Consider the following 19,188-nt stretch of genomic DNA (forward strand, 5'->3'; position numbering starts at 1 on the left):
GTGCGCCTTCACAGGGACAGGAGGAGCCTTACCCTGCAAAGCATAGGCCTGTTCAATGGTCTGCCTGATCCATTTGGCGATGGTAGAGGCCGAAGCCGCCATGCCCTTCCGAGGACCCTCTGGAAGAACAAACAAGGAGTCCGTCTTACGAAAAGACTCAGTCGATTTAAGGTAAACCCTTATCGCCCGAACAACATCCAGAGAATGCAATCTCACCTCCTTTGGATGTTTAGGCTTCGCGCACAGCGAAGGCAAGACAATATCCTCATTAAGATGGAAATCCGAAACTCGTTTCGGAAGAAAAGAAGGATTAGGTCGCAAGACCACCTTATCCAAATGAATAACCAGGTACGGAGACTTGCAGGACAAAGCCGCCAGCTCCGACACTCTGCGAGCCGAAGTGATCGCCACCAAAAAGGAGACCTTTTTGGACAACATAGACAACGAGATCTCCCTGATCAGTTCAAAAGGAGCACGTTGTAACACAGAAAGAACGAGATTCAAGTCCCAAGGGGGCAAAGGATCCCTCCTAGGAGGAACCAGATGCCGCACACCCTGAATAAAAGTGCCAACCAAGGAGTTGGAAGCCACGGGACGTTGAAACAGAACGGCCAGCGCAGACACCTGACCCTTTATCGTAGCCAGCGCCAAACGCTGATCAACACCCGTCTGAAGAAAAGACAGCACACGGGAAACCGAGTACGTGCGGGGTGAAAACCCCCTGGACTCACACCAGGCAAAATAGGCCTTCCAAGTACGGTAATAAACCTTCCCCGAGGAAGACTTCCTCGCGTTGATCAAAGTATGAACGACCTCTGGAGAGAGACCCTTCTCCTTCAGGACCTCTGTCTCAACAGCCAGGCCATCAAAGCCAGCGACTGTAAAGCAGGATGGTAAATCGGTCCCTGAGACAGTAGATCGTCTCGAAGAGGTAGACGCCAAGGGGCGTCGACCGCCAGATTCACGAGGTCTGCGTACCAGGACCGGCGAGGCCAGTCCGGTGCCACAAGAATCACCGTGCTGCGTTCCGAGAGTAACCTGCGAAGGAACCTGGACAGCAACTGAATCGGTGGGAACGCGTACATCAGCCTGTACTGATGCCACGGGGCCACTAACGCGTCCGACGCGTCTGCCCGAGGGTCGCGCATCCTTGCCACGAACCTTCTCACCTTGTTGTTGAGACGAGACGCGAACAGGTCCACATCTGGAAGACCCCACTTCGCGCACAACATCCGGAAGACAGCCGGGTGAAGAGACCATTCCCCCTGATCCAGGGTCTGGCGACTCAGATAGTCCGCCTGCCAGTTCTCCACCCCCGGAATGTGAACTGCCGTTATCGCCGGGACATGAGTCTCGGCCCAAGACAGAATGTCGGCCACTTCTCGAGCCGCCCGGGCACTCCTGGTGCCCCCTTGGTGGTTGATGTAGGCCACCGCCGTGGCATTGTCCGTCTGCACCCGAACCGGGCAGCCCTGCAGCCGGTCCGTCCAGCGATGAAGACAGAGATTTATCGCACGTAATTCCAGAATGTTGATCGGAAGGGAAGACTCTCCCTCCGACCAAGTCCCCTGGGCAGACAGAACGCCCAGAACACCACCCCAGCCCGACAGGCTGGCATCCGTGGTGATCACCGTCCACGAGATAGGACGAAACGACTTGCCCCCGGACACCATCGGGGACTGGAGCCACCACAGAAGGTCTCTTCTGGTGCGATGACTCAACGAGATCTGAAGATCCAGAGATTGAGGTCGCCCGTCCCACTTGGACAGGATCTCCGCTTGGAGACCCCGCGTGTGAAACTGGGCGAAGGGAATCGCCTCGAAGGCCGAGACCATCAATCCCAGACATCTCATGCACGTCCTTAAAGACGAGTGCGGAACGTCCCTGAGGGACCTGACTTCCTCCTGAAGAGTTCTGAGTTTGTCTTCCGGCAGGAAGACCTTCGCTTGTACCGAGTCCAGAATCATTCCCAGGTAGGGAAGACGAACCGACGGACTCAGTGTCGACTTTGGAAAATTTATCGTCCAACCAAACTCCTGTAGAGTTTGCATCGTGACAGACAGGTCCTCCTCCAGACCCTGGCTGGTCGCAGACCGAACCAGGATGTCGTCTAGATACCCCAGGACAGAAATGCCCTGGGCCCTCAACAATGCCAGAACCGGTGCAAGCACCTTGGTGAAGACCCGCGGAGCCGAGGCGAGACCAAAAGGCAACGCCACGAACTGGTAGTGATCCTCCGCAATGGCGAATCGAAGGTACCTCTGGTGACCTTCGAAAATGGGGATGTGAAGGTACGCATCCTTCAAATCGATGGAGGCCATGAATTCCCCCGGAACCAGGGCAGCCACCACCGACCGCAGGGATTCCATGCGGAACTTGCGAACCCGCACAGAGCGGTTCAGAGCCTTCAAGTCCAGAATTGGACGAACCTTGCCCTCCTTCCTGGGCACGGTGAACAGATTGGAATAAAACCCCCGAAATCTGTCCCGATGAGGCACCGGAACCACCACTCCCTGAGCCCTCAGGTCCCGCACCGCCAGGTGCAGGTCCCGCAAACGCTCTGGAGACAGTTGAAGATTTGAGGGAAAAAATCTGCTCTTGTAACCAGATCGAACGATTTCCTGAACCCATCTGTCCCGCACACGGGCCAACCAGGGCTGAAGAAAACCGAGCAAGCGTCCCCCCACCCCAAAACTGGGTGAGGGCGCCCCTTCAGGCCGCACTGTTATGGGCTGCAGATCCGGATTGGCCGGACTTCTGTTTACCAGACCAGGGCTTCTTCTGAGAGCCTTGACCTTTGAACGGCTTGCCCTTGTAGTGCGGCCAAAAGGCACGAAAGGACCCCTGAGGGGGCCGAAAATTAGCATGCTTCTTCCCAGAAGCCCCCTTAGCTTTGGGGAAATGGGGCAAGAGAGTGCTCTTACCCCCGGTGATCCCCTTAATCAACACATCCAAGGACTCCCCAAAAAGGCGAGACCCATCATAAGGTAGATTGGCTAAGGTCTTACGTGAAGACTGGTCCACCGACCAACATTTTAACCAAATCAGGCGGCGAGACAACACCGCCACACTGTGCACACGTGCAGCCAACGGAACCAGGTCCAGGTCCGCATCACACAGATACATGACACCCTGGTGGATTTGATCCACCATATCCATGGTCGCCGGTGAGGCCGAATCGGCCACTAGGACGCGCCTAAGCATCTGCGTCCAACTTGCGATCGCCTGGGCCGCCATGAGAGAAGCAAACAGAGCCTTAAGCATAGAACCCGTAACAGAATAAGTATGACGGGTAAGAGACTCCAGTCTCCTATCCGTGGCGTCACGGAACACAGGGGAATCCTCTGCAGGAATCGCAGTGGCTTTGTTTAAAACCGCAATTGCGTGATCCACTGGGAGTGGCACACACCACCTTTCATCAGTGGAAGGTGAAAAAGGATAACGCAGCTTGAATCTACTTGGTACAGCAAAAGGTTTGCGTAGATTGCGCCATTGTTCCTTAACAGCGCGCTGAAAATCATCATTGCAGGGAAAAACCTGCGGCGTCCTGCGTTTTCTCTGCGTCCCATAAGCCGCCAAGGCGGCGGGGGGACACACTTCGTCCTGCAAACGCAGCGTTTGCTTTATGGAAGCAATCAACTCATCCATGATTGCAAGCTCTTCAGGCGAGCCAGGGGGAGAATTATCAACCCCCTCAACTTCAGCCTCCACCTCAGACCCTATCAGAGCAAGAGAGGAGCGGGACCCCGATAAGGAGGCCCCCGCCATAACAGCCCTATCACCTTCACCCTCAGAATCAGAGGAAAGAGCAACTCTGGGCCTTTTAGTAGATTGAGCAGCCACCAGCATCTGCACCTGAGCAGCAAGGCCAGCCACAATAGTGGCCAAATCCCCCCCTGGGGGGGGAGACAGCGGTCCCCTGGCTTTCCACCAAGGCTGTAGGAAATTTTCCCTCCTGAGAATCCATTGCCCCTGTAATGCCAGACAACAAAGGGTTAACTGCCCCTTTTAAGCAAGCGCGGCAAGCGCAGCCCACCGCACCACACTCAAGCACAATAAGACCCCCACAGGGAATATGCAAACTGAACACAGGCAATGGATAGCAAGAACAGAAGGGTAAAACCTGAGGAGACCCTCGCCGCTGCTGCTGCCTCGATCGGTGTTCCTGGAAAGAGGAAGTGATGCTGCCAGGGCGCTCTATGTAAGCCTATGGAGGCTACAAGAAAATGGCCGCCATGCATGTAAAACATGCGGCCGGAGCGGGTGTAGGCAAAATGGCGCCGTTTGGCGCCGAAACCGCCGATCCACAGTGCAGTAAAAAAACACACATTACATTCCAGTATCAGAATACATGTCAGATCGCCGCAGCGATCGCTGTATAGTGCCCAAACATGCCAAAAAACATGCCCCACAGCACACAGCTTCACACACTGATCAGCCTGACACAGACAGTGTCACACATCTCCCCCCCCCCCCCCCCTTGCAGCCCACAGCATGCAGCCGAGAGATAGGGAGACAAGCAGTGTGATTAAAGGCAGGTTACACAGTCCCAGACTGACACCCCCCCAGACAGACAGGTCCCCACATAGATACACTTACCTCACATGGCGTGGGGGACCCGCACAGGCGAACAAGCCGCTGCACATGAGGCAGGGAGAGTCGCATTCAAGACGCACAAAATGGGTGTTAAGAAACCGCACAGCGTCCAGTGAGGTAGCCACCTCACCAATCATCCCTGCACCGAACAGGGATGGGTCGTTCACTGTGCCAGGAGCGTTACCTGGCTGAACGCTCGATGGCAGACTGGGAAGCCACTGACCCACGACCTGCGATCAGGGGGATCAGCCCGAGACCCAGCCCGCATGATCCTCTTCATCCGAAGAACTAACTAACGCTGACAAAATAACAGCTAAGTAAAGGTAGAGAGAAAACTCAAACAAAATTTTAAAAAGAAGAAAAGAGTCTGGGGCACAAAGCCCCAGCACAGAAAAAGCCAGCCACTCCTGACAAGCTAGACATTAAAACTGAGATATGGTTGCAGGAAGTAGGAGGGTATTGACTGAGGGGACCACCCCTTGAGGGTGGGATATGTTAAAAGCTTTATTGTTAACATATTCTGTTGCCTAGCTACTCCTTCGGAGCAAAGTCTAATACCCCATATGTGACGAATATGAAGAGGCGGCGACTGTCGGAGGACGTAAGAGAAATTTTGATTTTTACTTTTTTTGGGGGGGAATTTCATATAAAAAAAAATGTGAAAAATGTTGTTATTTTTTCAAAATTGTCTCTCTTTTTTTGTTTATAGCGCAAAAAATAAAAATCGCAGAGGTGATCAAATACCACCAAAAGAAAGCTCTGTTTGTGGCGAAAAAAAGGTCAATTTAATTTGGGTACAGCGGCGCACGACCGCGCAATTGTCAGTTAAAGTAACGCAGTGCCGAATCGCAAAATAGGCCCTGGTCTTTGAGCAGCCAAATCCTCCAGGGCTTAAGTGGTTAGGAAAAAAAAAAAAAAAAACACGAGACTTTAGTATCACTTTAGAAGGCAACATTAAAAATGCTGAAGTTTAAACATGCCTTTTATACTGTCTGTGACGTTTAGGAAGTATACAACCTAATATAGCAAAACACCTAAAAAGAAATAAGAGCCAATGTTCAACTGCCACCAAATGACTGCTTTGGATACTTTACTTCTGTTTATATACTTCCCCCAAAAACTCCCACACTATTATTTATTTATTTATTACCGGTACAGGGCCGTCCCTGCCTCCAAGGAGCTTACAATCTAAGGTCCCTAACTCCCATTCATACATACTAGGGCCAATTTAGAAAGGAGCTGATTAACCTACCAGCAGGTCTTTGGCGTGTGGGAGGAAACCGGAGTACCCAGAGGTACTGTGCTACTCTATGTACAGGAGAGAAGTGTGGAGGATATGACAGTGGGCAGTATGTAGCAGTAGAGGAATGTGGAGGGTATGACAGTGGGCAGTATATACAGGAGAGGAGTGTGGAGGGTATGACAGTGGGCAGTATGTACAGGAGAGGAGTGTGGAGGGTATGACAGTGGGCAGTATGTACAGGAGAGGAGTGTGGAGGGTATGATAGTGGGCAGTATGTACAGGAGAGGAGTGTGGAGGGTATGACAGTGGGCAGTATGTACAGGAGAGGAGTGTGGAGGGTATGACAGTGGGCAGTATGTACAGGAGAGGAGTGTGGAGGGTATGACAGTGGGCAGTATGTACAGGAGAGGAATGTGGAGGGTATGACAGTGGGCAGTATGTACAGGAGAGGAGTGTGGAGGGTATGACAGTGGGCAGTATGTACAGGAGAGGAGTGTGGAGGGTATGATAGTGGGCAGTATGTACAGGAGAGGAGTGTGAAGGGTATGACAATGGGCGGTATGTACAGGAGAGGAGTGTGGAGGGTATGACAGTGGGCAGTATGTACAGGAGAGGAATGTGGAGGGTATGACAGTGGGCAGTACATACAGGAGAGGAGTGTGGAGGGTATGACAGTGGGCAGTATGTACAGGGGAGGAGTGTGGAGGGTATGACAGTGGGCAGTATGTACAGGAGAGGAGTGTGGAGGGTATGACAGTGAGTAGTATGTACAGGAGAGAAGAGTGGAGGGTATGACAGTGGGCAGTATGTACAGGAGAGTAGTGTGGAGGGTATGACAGTGGGCAGTATGTACAGGAGAGGAGTGTGGAGGGTATGACAGTGGGCAGTATGTACAGGAGAGGGGTGTGGAGGGTATGACAGTGGGCAGTATGTACAGGAGAGGAGTGTGAAGGGTGAGACAGCAGAGGCAATACTGGACCAAAATGTGTGTGGACATCTGACCATCACACTTCTAAACTATGGCAATTAGAATGGAGTCAGCCCCTATTTGCAGCTATAAAAGCATATATTCTTCTGGAAAGGTGTTCTACAAGATGTTAGAAAATGTTTGTAAGAATTTGCACCTATATCTGAGGTCAGGTCCTGATGTTGGATGAGAAGACCTGGCTCACAATCCAATTCATCCCAAAGATGATCAGTAGGGTTGAGGCCAGAGCTTTGTGAAGGATACTTGAGTTCCTCCACACCAAGCTGGCCACACCATGTCTTTATGGAGCTGGCTTTGTACACAGGGGACAGTAATGCTCGCACAAAAAGTCTTCGGCAAACGGTTACCACAAGGTTGGAAGAGCACGATTGTCATTTAAAATATCTTTGTTTGCTGTAGCATTAACAGAACCCCACACTGGAGGAACCTGAACTCAGTTTGAAGGCGGGGGGGGGGGGGGGGGGGTGGGAGTCCACATACTGTTGGCCATAAAGGATACAGAGCAATAATACCTCCATGATGTCCCATCTGATATGTAATCTTCACCATGCGTGTCAGAGGGTCATTTTACAGCACAAAAATACCAATAATCCGCCGGCACGAGGCAGAAAATGCAGTGCCAGCGACACACGAAAGGCGAGATAATTAATATAAACAGTGAGGAGGATCCTCCCACCTCGCCTCATTACACGTGTCACCGCTTCATGTCCCAGAAGTCAGAGAAGGGCAGACCTGACACCGCTATCTGCAGTGGAAATTAAGAACAAAAAAAAACAGGAGACACAGTGGATCCTATAAAAAAGTGAGTGAGGGTCCAACCGTTCTGGCTGCCCATAACATCATGATTATCCTTTCCCTTCTGGGACAACCAGCAAGCACTTGACAGTCCTCAGCCTGCAGCATGTAGCTTTTTTTGTGTCTTTACTGCTCATCTGCCTCACAACCACCCAAAATGGTATTTCAGTTTTTAGAGGGGCAATGTACTGGAGATCCTAGATCCAAACCTCTGCTGCACTCAACATTGGGGACTTCCCTCTCTGAGATGTGAGAACGGAGGTGTTAGAACCTTCAGGGCCCTGGTGCAGCAAACCATGAAGGGCCCCCTGACCCTGGCCAGGACCCTTTCCCCTGAGCCCAGTAGCCGAATGCAAGAGCCCGGTTGCAAGTCCACCCTTTGGTAGTCTTTGGTTTGGTAGTCAAAATACCTTTGGTAGCCCGGTTGAAAGTCCAACCTTTGGTAGTCTTTGGTTTGGTAGTCAAAGTACCTTTGGTAGCCCAGTTGCAAGTCCAACCTTTGGTAGTCTTTGGTTTGGTAGTCAAAGTACCTTTGGTAGCCCAGTTGCAAGTCCAACCTTTGGTAGTCTTTGGTTTGGTAGTCAAAGTACCTTCGGTAGCCCGGCTGAAAGTCCAACCTTTGGTAGTCTTTGGTTTGGTAGTCAAAGTACCTTCGGTAGCCCGGCTGAAAGTCCAACCTTTGGTAGTCTTTGGTTTGGTAGTCAAAGTACCTTCGGTAGCCCGGCTGAAAGTCCAACCTTTGGTAGTCTTTGGTTTGGTAGTCAAAGTACCTTTGGTAGCCCAGTTGCAAGTCCAACCTTTGAACTTGGTAGTTTCGCCACTGGGGTCAGTTGTTTTTTTTTTTTTTGTCATTTTATTTTTTTATTTGTATTTCACAATATTGCATAATATTTAAAAAAAAATGTTTAGGGGGGCTTTGGTGAAATATCAGGGGTCTAAAAACAGACCCCTGAGGTTTCACCATTGAGACAGAGAAAGGAGACTGAAGACACAGCCCTCAATCTCCATCTCTGTAGCCTCCGCAGCACAGAATGAATGGACAGGAACAGATCTGTAGAAAACATGAAATCGCTGGATTAACCACTTAAAGTGTCGACATTTGGTGCTTTTGGATAGGATGGATCACATTATCCTCCTAACACCCTTTTACTCTATTCATTTGCTATTGACTTTTGGATATTCTTATCTCAAGAAGGGAATATTGCTGGCAAAATGGCCAGTTTCTAATTCCAAGGCCCATGCACTATCTCAAGTGGATCCTTAGTAGCCCATGCCCTCTCACAAATAGCAAAGCCCCGTGATAAATACTTGTGCTAGTTGTTTTGATGGAGGAGACACCACAGTAAAATTATAAGGTAGCATCAAAGCCCTCTGCATACAGGCAATACTGAGGTTGATGGCACAATGACAGTCATTTCTGGATATTCCCAGAGCCCGGTCGGGCAGTTACCCCCCTGTTGCTTATTGGGAATATAGTAATTGTACTTCCTTCACTAGAAACTTCACTTCTCCTCTTTACTTCTATGTGTGTTGTACCCTCTTATGCTTTGTATCTTGAAATTTGATTAATAAAAATGACTGGAAAAGAAAAGCTTCTAGGTCAAAGTACCTGCTTTTTATAACCTAAAGGACATGGACATGGAATTTACATATTTTAATATGGCACTGCATGTTCTATGTCTGTCAGGACCAGGACTTGAACCTGGGACCTCCAGTGTGTCTGCCAATGACTACTTGCTGAGCCACCTGGAATGCTGGACAACTCTTTGGACAAATCCTTGAATGATCCTGCTGTGAATCTTTACTGCCTTGAACCTTGAACCCTTTGCGCCTCCCATGAACTTTCTGTTATAAGCCATGTCTTTGCACTTCCTAGTTGCCAGAATATTGTGCCTTCAACAGCCGATATCTCACATGTCTCTCCTGCTGCCGTCCGTATCTTTGCTATCATCCGTTATCTACACTTGGCTTGTTCCTCGACTACACTTTTGCCTAATCCCGACCTGCAACTACTTGTTACCGACCTTTGGCTATTCCTAGACTACGCTTCTGCTTGATCCTGACCTGCTATATCTGCTACTGGACCCTGGCTTGCTCACCTCCTGGTGGGGCGATCCTGAGGACCGCGACCTGGTACTAACACACAGCAAAATCCATCTCCACCATCAGGAGCGCTGGTGAACACCGGTTAGTACTTAGATTCCGCACCTCAGGTGAGCCTGCGTCATCTGCCAGTGTGACCTGCCTGTGTTCCTATCCAGCTGGTTCCCGTGTAAGCTGCTATAGCTATTGGTCTTCGAGCCTGACTCCAGATCGTGACAATTTCGTAAAAAGAAACTTAACTTCCATGAACTAGTTAATGTTTTATATCCAAAAGTAACCCTACCCTCAACTACACCCTTCACCCTTACTTCCATTATTCAACCTCACCCTTATCTCCATCTCTCAGCAAAACCCTTACCCTCAGCTTTACTGTTATCCATCAACCTCACCCCTAAACCCATCCCTCGACCAAACTCTTACCCTTAGTCTAAACCCTAGCCATCAACCTCATTAATAATCCTTTACATCAAACTTTAACCTCACTTTGTACCAGCAGCCTAACCAGTAATCCCATTTCTTAAACAAACCCTGAATATTTATCTTCACAATGAACCAGTATTGTTACCAATAGTCCTATCCCTCACACAAAACCCTAATTCTCCACCTTACCTCATCCTCAACCACGCCCCTTATCCTGAACCTCACACTGAATCAGCAACCAATAATCATATAACTCGACCACATCCCTTATCAGCCTCCCCTTTAACCCTATCCCTCAACTATACTTTTTACTCTCAACCGCACAACAAACCAGTAACCTCACCAATATTACTATTCCTCAACCAAAACTTTAATTCTCCACCTCATCCCTTATCTACATCACCTATAACTTCATCCCTCAACCACATACTCGAAACCTCATACTCAACCAGCAACCTCACCAATAACCACATCCCTCAACTACACCCCTTGCTATCAGCCTCACCTATAACACCATCCCTCAACTACACCTCTTACTCTTAGCCTCACCATTATTACTATCCCTCACCCAAAATCCTAACTCTCCAACACACCCCTTTCCATCCACCTCACCTATAACACCATCCTTAAGCCATTCTCCTGAACCCAAACTGAACCAACAACCTCACCAACAACATTATCCCTGGACCACACCCCTTACTATCGGGCCTCTCCTATAACCCTATCCCTCAACTGCACCACTTAAGCCAGCCATACATGGATCGAAATTTGGCCAGTTCAGCAGGGACCTGCTTAATTTCAATCCATGTATGGGCAGGCTGATTGTACCCAAGTCCATCCATCAATGGAATTGGGTACAGCCAGCATGTCAGATTTTTTCATATGCGATTACTGCCAGCGGTAAAGCCACTAGCAGTAACCATTGAATTCTGCTGGCTGGAAAGTCTCCCTACACCCCGCCGCCAGCAGAACACAATAGCGCTGTGGGAGGCATTCCCCCATCAACACTGTGTGTTGATGGGAGAATCAAGTAATTTTCTTTCCTTCCACTTGTAGTGGAAGAAAAGAAAATGTATCCAAGGCTTGCCTTACTCTCAACCTCAACAATGAGCCAGTAACCGCACCAATAATACTATCCTTCAATCAAAACCCTAATTCTCCACCTCGCCCTTTACCATCAACTTCACCCGTAACCCTATCCCTCCACTACACCTCCTATTCTCAACCTCGCCAACAACACTATCCTTCAACAACACCCCTAACACCATCCCCCAACCAAACCCTTTACCCTCTACCCAAGGTTAAACCATTAAGACCATCCAAAACTCTATCCCCGATTCAGACCCCTTACCTTCAATCCCATGTCTGACCATTAACCATACTGCTATCAAACACCATGCCCTAACGTAAATCCTAGCCCTCAGCTTCATCTGCAACCCTATTCCTTTAACCTCATCCCTAATTCCATCCCTTAACAAAAGTGCTAACCAACAACATAATCCATAAACCTTATTCCTCAACCACATCACTTATACCATTCCTAAACCCTAAACTTTGTCCCCAAATCTCAATATTATCCTTATCTCTAATCCTTAACAATTGTATAGCTATAAACCTAGTACCAGTATTTCCTTCATGGAGAACACGTTAAGTAGAATTCCAGACAAAAACTATCTACACTTAAAAATGCTCCCTCCCCCTCCTAATACCGGTTCTGGCTAACCAGTGCAAAAAAGAGCTGAATGCGTACCTATTTTCAGGCCGCTCCAGTCCAGTAATGTGAACCGGTTCCTCCTGTGTCTGCCAGCGCAGCTGCAGGGGAGAGGGGGGAGCGTTGATGATGACAGATGGGCTGTTGAGGCCTATTGGTGACATCACTGCTCCTAGGCATTACCAGCCATCCTCTGAGTGTTCTCTCCTGCAGTCTGACGCAGAAAGACAGATCTGTATACTTACCTTTTTTTAGGCCCCTCAAGTCTGGTCACATGATCTCCCCTGTGTCAGCCAGTGTCGGCTGCAGGAGAGAGGAGAAACCGCTCAGGACAGGTAATAATGCATGGGAGCGGTGACGTCACACATAGGCTTCCAACTGCCCTTCCGTTGTCGATGTTCCTGCCTCCCCTTTGCAGCCGCGCTGGCTGACACAGGTAGAACCAAACTAGAGCGGAGTGGCCTGAAAATAGGCAAGTATACAGATCTCTCTTACATGTGTAAGTACAGCTGATAATGCCTGGAAGCGGTGACGTCACCCGTGGGCTTCAACAGCCCATCTATTGTCAGCGCTCCCCCTTCTCCCCTGCAGCTGAGCTGACAGAAACAGGTGGAACTGATCACATGATCGGACTGGAGTGGCCTGAAAATAGGCAAGTATACAGATCTTTCTTACACTGGTGAGTACAGCTGGTAATGCCTGGAAGCGGTGACATCACCCGTGGGCTTCAACAGCCCATCCCTTTTCAGTGCTCCCTCCTCTCCCCTGCAGCCGCACTGGCTGACACAGGAGATAACCTGACCAGACTAGGGAGGCCTAACAATTGTTAAGTATAAAGATCTTTCTTACACAGGTTAGTCAGAATAGGTATTAGGAGGGGGAGGAAGCATTTTTAAGAGTAGTTATGTTTTGCCTGAAAATTCAACTTTTAAATGCCAAAAAAAAAATAATAATATATAAATTATATATATATATATTATATATCTATATCTATATATCTATACAGTAAAACCTTGGTTTGAGAGTAACTTGGTTTAAGAGCGCTTTGCAAGACAAGCAAAATTTTCAAAGAAATTTTGACTTGATATACAAGCGATGTCTTGATATACAAGTAGCCTCAAGTCACAGCTGAGTATAAAAGAGAAGAGAGGCGCCTCTAAGTGTAGCAATATGGTTAAATTTAATGAAGGTTCATCATTTAGCAATTCACATGGTTGATGATTGGAACAGGCACATCTAAGGATGCAGGCATACAGGCTAAAGCTGTCCACATAGACCATCCTCCGCACCGCCATCTACGTCATCCCTTCCATGCTGCCCCTCGCTTTCACATCGCTTTACTGCAGGGTGGTCTTCCCGGTCAGGATTACAGACTGGCAGCCGGCGGTGCAGAAGATGGTCTATGTGGACAGCTTTAGCCCGGATGCCTGCATACTTAGATGTGCCTGTTTTATTCATCAACCATGTGAGTTGCTAAATGTTTTACCTTCATTAAATGGAACCATATTGCTATACTTAGAGGCGCCTCTCTTCTCTTTGATACTCTGTAGCTCCTGCTGGATTTTGCTTCTAATCCCCTTGTGGAAGCGGCTATTTGTGGATGGACATTTTATGGTTATATAACCTATCGCAAGGCTATAATCTTTTTATTTGGACTATAAACTGAAGGTCTTATGAATAAATGGTTGTGGAACGAATCATCTGAGTTTCCATTATTTCTTATGGGGAAATTTGCTTTGATATAAGAGTGCTTTGGATTACAAGCATGCTTCCGGAACTAATTATGCTCGCAATCCAAGGTTTTACTGTATCTATATATATATATATATATATATATATATCTCTCTCTATCTATCTATCTATCTATCTATCTATCTATCTATCTATCTATCTATCTCAATACATAGAGGACCAGATGTTAGTGGAAAACTAAAATACACCAAGAAACATATACGTAGAGCAAATGCACCAAACTTGAAAACCGATTCAGGGTGGAGAACACAAGTCTGGAGGTGAAAGCAGAAGGCCCCTTTAAAAGAAATGACAGACCTCCACCTTCCCTCCACACATTGTGCAGAAAACAGGTTTCCCATTCAGGGGATAATCGCTCAGAAGGATTTCCATCATTCCAGCGGACAGCTCTGATTGGATCTCTGTAAGAAAGCATCGCCATCTGTCAGGACAGGAAAGTATTAATCTGTCTGCCACTGACCGGAACAGGTTCTCGGCTCCGGCTCTCATCCTCATCTCCTTGTTGATCTGCTGGTTGATACGAGCTCGCCGATGCTGCAGCTTACTGCGCTGGGTCTGGGCGAACGGGTCACAACCCTGCAACACACAGAGAATCAGGGGGGTCACAAAGTGTCCAAAACCTGCTAATATACAAACAAAAAAAAAAAAATTACACTGCATTCTATTACTACAATTAAAAGGAGAATTCCAGGTATTGGGATTTTATGCATAGTTACAGTAAGGAAAAAAGTATTTGATCTCCTGCTGATTTTGTAGGTTTGCCCACTGAAAAAAAATGAATTTTAATGATAGGTTCATTTAACAGTGAGACAGAAGAACAACAAAAATATCCAGAAAAGTTATAAATTAATTTGCATTTTGAAGAGTGAAATAAGTATTTGATCCCCTATCAATCAGCAAGATTTCTGGCTCCCAGATGTCTTCTATAGAGGTAACAAGCTAAGATTAGGAGCACTCTCCTAAAGAGAGTACTCCTAATCTCAGCTTGTTATCTGTATAAAAGACAACTGTCCACAGAAGTAATCAGATTCCAATCTCTCTACCATGGCCAAGATCAAAGAGCTGTCCAAGGATGTCAGTGACAAGGATTGCAGACCTACACAAGGCTGGAACGGGCTACAAGACCTTTGGATGAATCCAGCCTCTCTAACCCTTGGAGACAACACTCCTTGCTGGGAGAGATGTGTTAATGCACTACAAGGGACTCCTCCTATATCTACTTGATAGTGGACACTGATAGAGTACAGGTGTGTGTGTGGGGGGGGGGGGTGCTCAAACTCATTAGTCTGGTCAGACCGAATACATAATAAAACAAGCAAAAAGTTGGGGGAGCAAACCCTGAACATGTATTTCTAAAGCTGGTGCAGCTATGAACCAAGCGACATGCATATTAAAAAAGAATAGCACACATCCCCATTTTTATTTATGGATTGTCTTCATATTTAATAGTCATTTCTTTTGCAAGTGTGCGCTATTCTTTTTTAATATGCATGTCGCTTGGTTCATAGCTGCACCAGCTTTAGAAATACATGTTCAGGGTTTGCTCCCCCAACTTTTTGCTTGTTTATTACAGGAGATAACATGAGATCACAACCCTGCAACACACAGAGAATCAGGGGGTCACAATGTGTCCAAAACCTGCTAATATACAAACAAAAAAAAAGCAAGAAAAATTACACTGCATTCTATTACTACAATTAAAAGGAGAATTCCAGGTATTGGGATTTTCTGCATAGTTACAGTAAGGAAAAAAGTATTTGAACTCCTGCTGATTCCAATCTCTCTACCATGGCCAAGATCAAAGAGCTGTCCAAGGATGTCAGTGACAAGGATTGTAGACCTACACAAGGCTGGAATGGGCTACAAGACCTTTGCCAAGCAGCTTGGTGAGAGGGTAACAACAGCTGGTGCGATTATTCACAAATGGAAGTAACACAAAATAACTGTCAGTCTCCCTCTGTCTGGGGCTCCATACAAGATCTCACCTCGTAGGGTTTCAATTATCATGGGTACAGTGAGGAATCAGCCCAGAACTACACAGGAGAATCTGGTCAATGATCTCAAGGAAGTTGGGACCATAGTCACCAAGAAAACAATTGGTAACACACAATGCTGTAAAGGACTGAAATCCTGCAGCGCCCACAGGGTCCCCCTGGTCGAGAAAGCACATGTAGAGGCCTGTCTGAAGTTTGCTGATGAACATTTGAATGAATAAGAAGACAACTGGGTGAAAGTGTTGTGGGCAGATGAGACTAAAATAAAGCTCTTTGGCATCAACGCAACTCGCTGTGTTTGGAGGAGGAGGAATGCTGCCTACCGTCACCGTCAAACATGGAGGTGGAAACATTATGCTTTGGGGGCGCTCATCTGTGAAGGGGACAGGACAACTTTACCACATCAAAGGGACGATGGACGGGCCACGTACCATCAAATCTTGGGTGTGAACCTCCTTTCCTCAGCCAGGGCATTGAAAATGGGTCATTGATGGGTATTCCAGCATGACATTGACCCAAAACACCTGGCCAGGGCAACAAAGGAGTGGCTTGAGAAGAGGCATATTAGGGTCCTGGAGTGGCTTAGCCAGTCTCCAGACCTTAATCCCATAGAAATATACGTGGAGAGAGCTGAAGGATCGAGTTACCAAACATCAGCGCCAAAACCTTAATGACTTTGCGAGGATCTGCAAAGAGGAGAGGGACAAAATCCCTCCCGAGATGTGTGAAAACCTGGCGGCCAACTACAAGAAACAGCTGACCTCTGATTGCCAACAAGGGATTCTCCTCTAAGTACTAAGTCATGTTTTGCAAAGGGGTCAAATACTTATTTCACTCATTAAAATCCAAATCCATTTATAACTTTTTTGAAATGCATTTTTCTGGATACATTTGTTATTCTGTCTTTCACTGTTAAAATAAACCGACCATTAAAATTATAGACTGATCATTTATGTGTCAGTGGGCAAACGTACAAAATCAGCAGGGTATCAAACGGAAAATGTTGTACTTACCTGACGGTAATTTTCCTTTCCTGATACATAAGCATGACAGCATACACGTATGGGTACAGGCTCCGCCCCTCCCCCAATCAGGACTGGTTATACTATATAAATGAGTCGGTATTCTCGTAACTAGATTCAAATGCAAAGCCCCCAAGGGAGGGACCTGTATGCTGTCATGCTCATGCATCAGGAAAGGAAAATTACCGTCAGGTAAGTATAACATTTTCTGGTTTTCCTGACACAAGCATGACAGCATACACGTATGGGATGTGTATGCCGTCATAAAAAAAAAAAAACGGGAGGGAATGTTGAAGTGTTTTATTCATTGTTAACTAGTTGTGACTCTACATATTATTTCGGGGATTCAACCTTGCATTCTGCCAAGGATACCGCTAGGATTCTCGTCGAGTGAGCTCTCACACTGGTTGGAGGTTCTAAACTTCTTCCCTCATAAGCCCTTTTGATGGTCTTGACCAGCCACAAAGTCAGTGTTCTGGTAGATGCTGCTAGCCATTTTCTCGTCCCACCTGGGATGACGAACATGTTTTCTGTTCTTCTGAAAGAGGCTGTTCTCTGTATGTATAATTGCAGGATAGACCCAACATCTAACTCATGCATCTGATTAGATGTATCTCTCTGCATTGTTGGGAGAATGATGTCTTGTTTCCGATTAAATGGTTTACCTTAGGCAGATATTGTGGCAGAGTTCTTAATATCACTCTATCTGGTAAGTGGCAACAAAAAGGTGGTTTATATTCCAAGGCCTGAACATGTAGTTGTGGCAACGGGAGGCTCCAGAGAAGCGAGCACATCATTTCCTCCACTCCCCCCGGCTTTCGGGTCGTCTCTTCGGCTGACTCTCAGCGGACTTCTGGCTCCCTCTGGTGACGTCATCAGCGTGCGCCTCCCGGGGCTTACGGCGGGCACTGCGGGAGCGCAACGCATCGGCTCCGGTTCAGGGACGCGGCCGCACACTGGACCGTGTGAGCCGCCACCACTGAGGACCATTGTTTTCCAACTTGAGAGCATTACCTCCCTTCCATCGTTCACAGAGGTACCAGGTTCCCATGACACACATCAGGGATTCCTGTAGTACAGCCAGGAGACACAGAGGCTTCAAGGATCGGTAGGATTACATGCTAATTGTTTTAACTAATTATGGACATACCCAATAAACTTTCATAAGATTGTACATTTGAGCTTCCATTGGGGTTATTTACCACTATGATGCACACTAGAGCGCCATTCTATTTTTTATTCCTATCCATCTATACACCATCCTGTGTCTAGGATCGGGCAAGCAGTGGTGCATCAGATTTATTTTCCCATTATAATTGTGCACTCTTCATACAAGGACATCATAGGATTTTCATGTCTTGGATCAGCGCCAGAACTCTTTTTTGTGTTACCTAGATGCCCATTGCAATGTGCTCCCTCCCCAGCCTATCGCTGATGCATCCGATGTGATCACTACTAGTGTCGGTTGATTAAGTTGGTGGCAATTTGACAAATTGGTTGGCTTCTGCCACCAATTGAGGGAACGCTTCATCACTGACGACAGTCTGATCCGTTGACGCGTGGAGCGGCTCTTCCATGGTCTCAGGAATTCCACCTGAAAAATTCTCATCCGCCAGTGGGCCCACTTTATCATGGGTTTCATAGCCGCAGGTGACCCTAACAGCCTGAGACATTGGGAGGCCGTGAGGTATGAGAGTGTCGATATCTTTAGTAGTTGAGCGACAAGCGCCGTTGCTTTCTCTGAAGGGAATTCTATGGTTTTCTTGCAGGTATCCAGGATTTCCCCCAGAAACCGCTTTCTATGCGTGGGCACTGGTAGACTTTTGCCAGTTTATTATCCATCCTAGGCTCAGTAGGGTTTGGACCAGAATCTCCCGAGGTTCTGTCAGGATTTGTGGGTTGCGGGCTACTAGGAGGACATCATCCAAATAGAGGAACACTTGTAGGTCTCACCTGCGCAACATTGCTATCATCGGAAGTAGCATAGAATATCCTGGGAGACGTTGACAGGCGCGAATGTTCGGCAGACGAATTGAAAATGGCATTCCATTATCACAAAGCATAAATAGATTTGTGACATTGTTGATGAATTGGGACATGCAAGTAAGCAGCTTTCAAATCTAAGATAACATCCACTCCCCCTGTCTGATGGTTTGTATGAATGACTGCAGCGACTCCATTCGAAAGCTTTGCACTCGGATGTACTTGTTCAACTTCCGAAGGTCTAATACTGGTCTTAGATCAAACTTTTTTTCTTTATTAAAGCGGAGTTCCACCCATTTTTAATAGGTTGGAATACATAGATCTATGTAATCCCCTTTAAAACGGCTTTTACCAATGGAAACTTTTTTTTTTTTTTGCTAGTAAATACCTTAATTTCGGCTTTATTCCTCCTCTCCTCACTTCCGGGTCCGATCAGCGATGACGTCATTCGGCGATTTCGCAGTGTCTGCTGGGATGTATTCTATTCCAGAAATCTCGCAGTAGCTGTATCTGTACTGAGCCGTGCCTGCCCCGCCTCCGCCCCGCCTCCGCCCCCTCTCATTGAGTTGCATTGTATGAAT

At 47.4% G+C, this 19,188-nt stretch overlaps 1 protein-coding gene across 1 annotated transcript in view; it reads right to left on the reverse strand.

The window, feature by feature from the left end:
- Nucleotides 1-19,188, reverse strand: part of RHPN1 (rhophilin Rho GTPase binding protein 1) — a 150,421-nt gene that overhangs the window by 81,815 nt on the left and 49,418 nt on the right. The window contains exon 3 of the mRNA XM_082259091.1: nucleotides 14,069-14,184. Coding sequence (XP_082115217.1) covers nucleotides 14,069-14,184 — 116 coding nt within the window. The remainder of the gene's footprint in view (nucleotides 1-14,068; nucleotides 14,185-19,188) is intronic.

The sequence above is a fragment of the Pelophylax lessonae genome, assembly GCF_965119305.1.
Source record: "Pelophylax lessonae genome assembly, chromosome: 5".
Taxonomy (NCBI): Eukaryota; Metazoa; Chordata; class Amphibia; order Anura; family Ranidae; genus Pelophylax; species Pelophylax lessonae.